At 30.7% G+C, this 10037-nt stretch overlaps 2 protein-coding genes across 2 annotated transcripts; both read left to right on the forward strand.

Annotated features, from left to right (window-relative positions):
* Positions 1–2760: 2760 nt before the first annotated feature.
* Positions 2761–4565, forward strand: HELRODRAFT_155168 (hypothetical protein). Its single transcript, XM_009027854.1, has 8 exons — positions 2761–2815; positions 3020–3040; positions 3179–3288; positions 3394–3488; positions 3565–3825; positions 3866–3868; positions 4026–4179; positions 4246–4565. The coding sequence occupies exons 1-8, from the start codon at positions 2767–2769 to the stop codon at positions 4399–4401; spliced, it is 849 nt and encodes a 282-aa protein (XP_009026102.1). The 5' UTR covers positions 2761–2766; the 3' UTR covers positions 4402–4565.
* A 1279-nt stretch (positions 4566–5844) lies between these two features.
* HELRODRAFT_178985 (hypothetical protein) lies at positions 5845–6347 on the forward strand (the record flags this gene model as incomplete). The annotated part of the gene is made up of 2 exons (XM_009027855.1): positions 5845–5925; positions 6027–6347. The coding sequence occupies 2 exons, from the start codon at positions 5845–5847 to the stop codon at positions 6345–6347; spliced, it is 402 nt and encodes a 133-aa protein (XP_009026103.1).
* Between the last annotated feature and the right edge of the window lie 3690 nt (positions 6348–10037).

Genomic DNA, 10037 nt, shown 5'->3' on the forward strand with positions numbered 1-10037 from the left:
ACCTGGAACGAGCTGAGCGATGAAATTGTCTCAGTGGATTCAATCAACAATTTTAAAATCAAGCTAGGAGAACTAGGATACAAGAACATTTATTTTCTAGTGTTCCTTACACAGATGCTTGTTTATTGAACCACTTTAAATTTTATTATTATTAAATCAAATAAATGAATTAATGAAGTAAACTAAATCAAATATATGAATATTTGAATTTTAAGTAAATTAATGAGGAAATTAATAAGTTAGTGTATGAAAGTTTAGTTTAGTGAGGTTTAGCAAGAGTAAGTACATAGGTAGCTTCACTATTAACAAGTTAACAAATAAACAGAGGAACGAATATTATCAGAGTAAAACTGTTTTTAGATCAACTCAGTAGTTGTTGTAGTGTTTACTCATTTATTTATTTCCATTCATCTGATTTTGAAAAATTGGATATTTTTACAGACGCTGCTGAGTGTAAACTGAGTTCAAACTTCCAAAAGTGAAAATTTACTTTTATTTTCTCGACAATTTCTCTTGAATTATTCCGATCTATCAGGGGGTGAACAAACTTCGCCCAGCCATTTTATGCGGCTCGCGAAACCTTCTACCTATTTTGAAAACTTACATTATAAGCAAAAAAAGTTGTTAGCCACAAATGTTGTCCACCGGTCAACATTTCAGAAATTTAAAAAGATCACCTCCCCCGGTCAAGGCATAAAAATTTTTATGTTTGTATATATAATATATACGGACATCACATCAAAAAGTTTGCCCATCCATGCGAATAAAGGATATGCCAATGAATTTCTGTGGCGTAACAAGAAGGGGGCAAGCCAAAAAGTTTAGACTTCGTAAAACCGCAAAACACGAAATGATCTGTGGATTTGTGCTTTCAGTAAGTAAACTTGTACAAAAAAATGGTTTTTTTTGTAAAAAATAATTTAAACAGTGAATTGTAAACCTTCATTGAGTCTAGAATTAATTTGAATTAATACTGCATTAAAACTTATAAAGATAGCCCCAATGACACTGAATTTTAGTTATAAATTTATTTGAAGAGGGAGGATTTAGATGATGAGGAAGCAAAAAAACATTAAAACTGTTAAACTTTAACGGGGGACCAAAAAGTACCAAAATGGGTTTATTGACCCTGCCCCTAAATCTGATTATAAACCTATTCCACTGATGGGCCCCCAGCATTTGATTGAAAAGGTTAAAATTGTGCCTAAGATCAATTTTGAAAACATTTCAGTACGTAATATTTTAGAAATGTTTCCACACAGAATTTGACGACGTCTAGAAAAAAATTTATTTATTATTACAATTATAAGAATTATATTTATAAAATTATTTAAACATACCTATTTGGAAAGTTTTTCGATTGATTCCCATGCACCCTAATCTCCAACTTCATGATAGATAAATAAAAGCCCAACACAATGCTATCAATCGCATTATACTAACAATCTTACATCAGACATTCAGAGACAATAAATTTTAACTTTTGATGAACAAAGTCCAAGCTAATTTAATCTAATGATATGAAAATTTATCTGATAAATGTTTCATAATAATAATTTTAAAGTTATTATAGCCGATAGCAAGCTAAGTTTTTAAAATCAAGTAGTAAGAACAAAATAACTTTCATGCAAAAGTAAGTAAATAATATATAACAGTGAAGGGGTGGGCAATCTTTTTGCTGTGAGGGCCGCATTGAAAACTATTTTACTTTTGAAGGGCCGCATATGTACGTAAATAGCAAATTTTTTCGACCCGAGGGAACATCTTTTAAGATTTGTTGTTCTTTTTATTCTTCATAATGTGACGACCTTTTTTGGCAAACAAGGCTTCGCGGGCCGCATAAAATAGTTTCGCGGGCTGCAAGCGGGCCGCGGGCCGTAGTTTGCCCGCTTCTGGAATACTGTGTTAAAAATAAAAGTTTTGCACATTTCGTAATGATTGAAACACCGTAATAGGAAACGAGTATTTGATGCCTGATTCAAACCAAAGTTTAAATGATATTTAATTTACCCTAGGATTTCATAATTTTTGAATGATTGCTAGTATATTATTTCAAATATCACTGCAATATACAGTGAAATATGCTAAGAAGGAACTAGCATAATATTACAAACTCCTTTGCAAAACCGTCGTTACAATCGGAAAATATTAAAGATAAAACATCTCTTATTTTATAATTACACCTTTTCCAATAATACTCTAGAAGTTCAATAAAACTCATATAAAAATGTGAACATGCGAAAACCCACTCGGGTATTTTTATCTTTAATCATGAACAAATTTACCTAAAAAATTAAATAAATAAATAAAAATATGAATTTATTTGTTTATTCTTATATCACAAGTAAAAATCGTGATACTTGAATAATAATAGATGTATCAACTGCCTATTATTATTATCTAATCTTAAAACAATACCTCTATTATCTAATCAAACAAAAGCCCATTGAAGACAATAACGATTTGAAATAATCATTCAAATTAACGTAAAATGCTCTCTTTACAGTAGATAACAATTGGATTGATAAAATCATGTAGAGAATAATATATGCGAAGCAGGTAGGTAAGTTTCGCTATATAAGCGAATGTACGATTTCAATTTTTACATTTCAACTCTGAACTGATCACTTGACAAGTAAGAATTTCATTTTGATGAAGAGTATTACAATCTAAAAAAACATTTTGATCAAAATTATCGCTGTTTGAATATGTTTTATATTAATTTTTTGTGAGTTTAATTAATTATATATTTTTTTTAATCAAAGGATGAACGGTTTGGTGGCATTGGTTCTGTGTCTTTTGCCTTTGACCTTGGGTGAACAAATTTTTTTCATTCGTTTTTTTTTCAAATTTGCAAATTATAATCATAAAAATAACAATAAAAATAATTAAAATACACTTTAACATATTTTTTTTATTATTTTTTTTATTTTTAATCATTCAAAAATAAAAAATAATAATTATATTAATAATTGAAAAATAATAATTAATTTAAAATTCAATTCATTTTTATTATCAGCTGTACCCCCTGTATGGAACAGTTAGTAACATGCTGAAAGATTATTTGGAGTTAATATTAAAATTGTTGAATTAGTTATGTCTGCTGTGTTATAATATTTGTAAAATTAATTTGATTATACAAAAACTTAAAACGTTGTCAAATTTTTTTTTCTTCTAGAAAATGGAACATGTGGAAAGAGCAAGTACCCCGATGCAGGGGACTACTTCCTACCATCACCATCCATCGTTGGAGGCATCGAAGCCAGACCGAATGAGTTTCCATGGCAGGTAACATTCTTGAAATATGAGATAAGAACTTTATTAATGTACTATTAAAACTATTTTCAATGTTTTTTCGAAAAAAATTAATTTAAATACTTTGATAACATTCAGGTAAGTCTGCAGTCAAAATCCGGTTTTCATTACTGTGGAGGTAGCGTCATTAATTCAAAATGGGTCCTCACAGCTGCTCACTGCGTCGTTGGCAAGTACGTACTGGCAAATCAATTTTCAAATAAACTGTTACTTCTGATTACAATTATCATAAATCATATAAATTTTCAGATTCCCAGCAGGCAATGTTGTGGTTGCTGGTCTCCATAAGAAAATTTCAGAACCCAACGCTCCAACTGTCAAGAGCTATGAAATCGAAAAGTACGTTATCCACGAAAAATACACTTCCGTCGTTACAGGATCCGATATCGCCCTCATAAAAATCAAAGGCGAAATGAAGTTGGATACCAACGTTGGTGCAGTGTGTGCTCCCGAAGGTATGGACCAATATGCTCATCTTAAGACTGCAGTATCTGGATGGGGATCCTTAGCTTCAGGTTAATTTTTTGTGTTATATAAATTTTATAAAGGTTCCACAAACTTAAATCGGTCTAATTTCCTCAATAATGTTTCGTAAACTTGTAATCAGCTACCTTTATAACCATTAAACATCTTGTATGAAACATCTGTGATTTCATTTCACTTAAAATGACTTTTATGATTTACTAAGAAAATCCTATAAACTGATTTGTAGGAAGTTCGGCAAAAGTTGACGGTTTGAGATATACAACAGTCAACATAACCACGAACGTATATTGTAGCGAAAAGTACCCCCAGTACAAGATCACACCCGACATGATTTGTGCCTCTGACAACAGAAACAGTGCTGAGCGCGATTCGTGCCAGGTCAGGAATCTAAATTTCATAAATAAAGTAAAAAACAAAATGTGATGAACGATAATTATTTTGCAGGGTGATTCTGGAGGTCCCTTGGTGAGAAAAGAAAGAGATGGAACGTTCAGACTGGTAGGTGTTGTTTCATGGGGCATCGGGTGTGCCAGCAAATATCCAGGAGTGTACGCAAGGGTCACCTACTTTGAGGACTGGATCTTGAAGAACATGAATTAAGAATTTATATCTTAAAGAAATATATTTTTGGTCATAAATGATGTTTTAATCTAATGATAATTTATAATGATGATTTATAATGTTTGATTGACTATAATAGAATACTAACTTTTAATAAGTTAACAATTATTTTATAAAAGAATAAATTAATCCCAACTACGCTTAGTGGTTTTTACCTTTATTCAAAATAAAAAAATTGTTGGACATTAGGCTAGGTCGTCAGAAAAAAATTGAATGTGAATAGTGATAAAAAGTTGCTATGGCATGGATGTAGTATGAAATGAAAATTTTTTTCAAAATCAAGACTCATCTTCCTTTGCCGCCAGGTGGAGCAAGATTGGCATTTTTAGCTTATATTGTGCTTTTTATACAATGAAAATAATAATTAGTAAAACAATTAATTTTAATTTAAAGTTATAATTAATGATTAGAGTAATCATTATTTTTATTATTAGTCATTTTAGGAATTATAAAAATACTCCAAATTGCTAACTACACTTCTTATTTTAGGGATTAAAATGAAGAAAATTAATAATTGCAAGGACATAAATTTCTCGTTCACGGCAATATTAATTTTTTAATTCATTCGAAATAATAAACACCGTTATCGAGATGCTCTACTAATAATTAATAATAAATTTGGAAATAGTTATAAACAACTGCAGTTACTAAAATTAGGAATAACTGGGCTTCCAATTCTGTTGTAGTTGTGACGCATGTTCAAATTGGTCGATGTTCTTCCTCATCAAATGAAATAGAATGGTTTTTTATATAAAGTTTAGTGATTGATTTAAAACGTGTGTTAAAAGAAATTTAAAAACAAAGAGTTTGGGAAAAGTCCAAGGCAGAATCTTTTAGAAATATAGTCCAGTTTCCTACAGTGGAATGCGATAGGAATGCGATAGGAATGGCGTATCTGATGTTGCAGGAGCTGCTATAGCTACAGCTGCCCTCACAGACTATGGAGTTATAAAAAAAACGATAGGACAGCTATTATTGACCGCTCAAAGCTGAGACGACAAAGGCAACGGCTTGGAGCCAAATTAACGTATGAAGCAAAGATAACTCTAGCTGCTGCAGGTCCAAAGTTAATTTTCTTTGATGGAAAAAAAGACAAAACTATTTGTACGTCATTAACTTATAGCTAGAGCTTTTTTGTTGAAAAACATATTACGTTACTTTAGGAGCCAAATTAAGGAGCCTATTACTCCACAAAAGCTTTCTGTGGAGCAATAGGGAAAGCACTTGAAAATGTCATGAGTTAACTGTTGTAAAATTTGAAAAACGACAGAATAATTTGCCGACACTTTTATAAGATATCACAAATATCAGCAGTATTTTTTCAACATAGTTAAAGCAATAGAAATTGGAAAAGTATAAAAAGAACTGACTAAAAAAAACCTGGTCCTTTTAATCCATTCACTTTGGCACACAGCAGCCAATATGTATGTTTCAACCACGTCATCTTCTAAAAAAACTCACATTGCCCACGGACTACATTCTAATAGTTTATGCTCCATTACGGTTTTTTTTTTACAAAAATACAACCTCAGTGTTATATGGGTGCTAAGCACCTGTGGCGCTTGATTCAATTTACGCGTTTTCTTCCTAAAAATGAACTCCAGATAATAAATAAATGTATTCAAAGAAATGCTTTTTTTGGTCACCCAGAAAATATTCTAACAGCAATCTGCTTGATGACAGAGATAAGAGAACTTGCAGCCGGACGAATTAAATGTGCAAGAAAAGCCACAGCACCTGGTGAAGGTAAAATCAGAAAACTTCAATGTCCTTCTCTTAACTTTGAGGCTGCCGAATACTATTGTCTTCTAAATTGGCAAGACGTTCCAAGAACCTCGCCACCTATGCTACGAGATATAAGTGATGACAAAATTGAAGCAGCAATTAAAGTACCTCGGAAGTGGACACTAAAAAAATATCCTTGACGTGCTCTGAGACGTGATGGATATATAAGAGCAAAATTAGAATCAAGAAAAGAAATTCCACATTTTGATTTGAAGAAAGATTGGAAAAGAGGAGAGATTAACTGAAACTGATAATATTATAATAGTAAATATATATTATAATATAATATAATTCAATGTCTTTCTCTTATATGCAAAAAACAGTGTCTTTTAATTATCAAATATACCGAAAAGTATGTTGTGTAACTGTATCACTCCAATTATTGAAATTTTTTTACAAAAAAAATAATTTGTGTTTTTTTTACAAATAAAATGCATTTTTATAAAAAAAAAAATCCAAAAAAAATTAATTTATTTACAAAAAAAATTTTTTTTTACAAAAAAAATTAATTTAAAAAAAAATAATAATTTGGAAACAATTTAACAAAATAATAAAATGTAAATCTTGGTTTTAATATTAATCAAACAATTGGCATTGAATAGAAATACTGTTATATATTATATGAGCTTATTTCAATGGCAAATTTAAGTCATTTTTCAAGGCCCTGGCGGCAAAGTTAAACAAATTTTTTTTTTTTTTAATTTTATTCCAAATGTGATCCATATATGCTAGAGCAACTTTTTATTGCTATTCATAATAATAGTTTAAAAAAAGTTTTGGGACGACCTGCCCTATTGGACATGAAAGTGAAAAGTTTTACTTAATCCGTTTAAAAAATGTACACAAAATTTCCTGAAAACCCACAATATACAATTAATAACAATTGTTTCATTCCGTGGAAACTTAAACATTCAATATTTGGCGGAGTAACACAGATTTAATAATTTTTAAATAAACAACGTTTGTCATTCACCACAGCATCATATACGATCACCATCTAAAAGAAATTAAGAACACCAGATCATTTTTCAACAACTGTTGACTCCTCTCTCATGTGATGCCCTGTCTCGACAAGAACTGACTGCTAAAATTTTTGGCTTCTGTACAATGTCACGTAAAGACAATTAATTATATAGACTGCTACTTTTATAAAAGAAGAGTGCAGAACGGCTTAAAATTTGAAAATTCCAAGACATCAAACAAATTGAATAAAAAATCCTGAAATTCTTCATTGGCTTCTAGTTGACTATGCATTTTATTCCACATCTCATATATAACATTCAAGACATTAACAACACTATTAAAAACAATTTGTCAGCATTGAGCATTTCAAACTATAAAGAGAATGAACTTCACTGGTTGTCTACAAACGAAAGAATCGAATTTAAAATCGCGTTCATGGTAAGAAGTTATTTAACGGGAAACAACCAAACTTAAAAGTAATCATAAAATCAGTGTCTGACGTCTTCAATCAAGCTTGGTTGAGGTCGGCAAAACATGGTGAGCTTTTATGTTCACGCTACAAGACATCTCATTTCTAGCCAACGATATTTTCGGTTGCGTCTGCCAAAGTCCGGTACTTATTGCCGGCTGATTTGAAAGATGTTTTTGGTATCAGCCGTGACATATACAAAGTACCAATTAAAACATCATTTTGCAACACAGACAGCGTTTCTGAAAATAACATGACAGAGGCACTGAGAAATCTTCAATACAGTTCAATAAAATACAGCCGTCACACCTAAGAAAGTTTTGTAACACAAAAAAGTCGATAAAAGCTTAAGGTCATTAAGCGCATCTTAATTAGTCAAAAAACATGTATAAACCTGCATTGCAGACCGTGTTTTTGTCATTCAGCTCTGTTTTTAACAATAGTTTTGCAGATAAGAGCCATAACAGCCATTTTTCAAAATTGGTATCTAATCTTGTAACTCTAAAAATGGTCATTCCACGGACTTATCGTCATTTGATACGCTCCCAAACTATAACAGTGAACAAATAATCTTAATCTTTTCTTGATTGTAATTATATTCTGATAAAACAATATGTTTTTGAAAAATATCCGTCATCGGTATTATTAAACTAACCTATTGAACTAATAAATGATGGAAAAATATTAAAGATAACTGATAAGAAAAATTTAACTGAATGTCGATAAAGTATACAAGCTAGACACAAAAACCTCATTAAAGAAAGCTACATTACTATAAATACAAAATATGTTGAAAAATTTTGATTAGGCGAACAAATTGAGTGCTTGTCCAGTGTATAAAATGTTATCGTTGTTTTTAGATTTTGTAAAATATATAATATTTGTATTAAGTTTACCTTTCAATGCGATCATTAATTTTTTTATTGAGTACCTTCAGTGCTTAGTTTTTTTTACCTAGATGAACTGTTTATTAGCGTTGGTCGAATTTTTTATTTTTATACCTTCAGCAATTGGCTAGTTTTTACTTAAAATTTTTTTGATAAATAGTGAATAAACTATGAAAAACTATGAAAAATTTTTTTATTTAACGTTTTTTACATAACACAAATAACAACATCCATATACTACGTTATTAAAAAAATGAAACATTTAAAAAGTTGCCCGCGCAACTGAACACTTAGCCTTTTGAAACAAATTAATGAGCAGATATAACAGACTTGATGAAATAGTAACCACTGCAGACCAATAACAAAATATTTTGTTGTCGTGAGTTGTCTTTATTCTTGCTGACAGTGCGCAACAAATAGAATCATTAATTTTCCACAGTAAGATTCTATATTTCTAAACTTTTGTGTAAAATACGATATAGGTAATAGGATTGCAATTAAAAACAACGGATTCTAGATGAATATGTATATTTTAAAAAAAATTAAATAAACTAAACTCGGTAACATTTTTAGCAGTTTATTGATTTCAATTCAAGATGGAGTTAATTTAAAAAAACAAAAAATAATTTCACAACAAAAAGTAATATGATGCTGAACCAAATTTAAATTCATTGGTTCATTTTTTAAAAATTGGACCATTTTTTTTGAACTGTTTCTTTTTTTTCTTCTTTGATCACCACCAACCCAGCTTTCACCAGATTTTGATACAAACTGTTTATGGTGCTCAAATTGTCAGTTAGTAGGGTATTTTTACCAATATTTCTATCAATCTTTGGTTGATTAAATTCCAGATTTCGTTTGGGTTGATATTTTTTGTAAGGTGTCTTGGAACATTGTTTTTCCTTTTCCAACTTGTTATTGAACCTTTATTTTTTTTTAATCTCGTGATGATCATCTCCATCATGACTTCTTTTGGCTATGTTGGTGGTCATGAAGACTGTTTGGCAGGGGTCGTTGTTGCGGTTATGGTTCTCTTGAACTGTTTCCTTTTTTTTCTTCTTTGATCACCACCAACCCAGCTTTCACCAGATTTTGATACAAACTGCTTATGTTGCTTAGATTGTCAGTTGGTTGGGTATTTTTACCAATATTTCTATCAATCTTTGGTTGATTGAAGTTCCGATTTCGTTTGGGTTGATATTTTTTGTAAGATGTCTTGGAACATTGTCTTTCATTTTCCAACATTTCATTAAACCTTATTTTCTTTTCAATCTCAGGATGATCATCTCCATCATGACTTCTTTTGGCTATGTTGGTGGTCATGAAGACTGTTTGGCAGGGGTCGTTGTTGCGGTTATGGTTCTCTTGAACTGTTTCCTTTTTTTTCTTCTTTGATCACCACCAACCCAGCTTTCACCAGATTTTGATACAAACTGCTTATGTTGCTTAGATTGTCAGTTGGTTGGGTATTTTTACCAATATTTCTATCAATCTTTGGTTGATTGAAGTCC

Source organism: Helobdella robusta (assembly GCF_000326865.2).
Source record: "Helobdella robusta unplaced genomic scaffold HELROscaffold_51, whole genome shotgun sequence".
Lineage (NCBI taxonomy): Eukaryota > Metazoa > Annelida > Clitellata > Rhynchobdellida > Glossiphoniidae > Helobdella > Helobdella robusta.

What these genes read in the sequence shown, in the direction of transcription:
- HELRODRAFT_155168 (XM_009027854.1), top strand. Translation starts at nt 2,767, where the DNA reads ATGAACGGTTTGGTGGCATTGGTTCTGTGTCTTTTGCCTTTGACCTTG. An exon ending in TGTACCCCCTGTATGGAACA is followed by an intron (nt 3,041 to 3,178) that starts GTTAGTAACATG and finishes TTTTTCTTCTAG; the next exon opens with AAAATGGAACATGTGGAAAG. An exon ending in CTGAGCGCGATTCGTGCCAG is followed by an intron (nt 4,180 to 4,245) that starts GTCAGGAATCTA and finishes ATTATTTTGCAG; the next exon opens with GGTGATTCTGGAGGTCCCTT.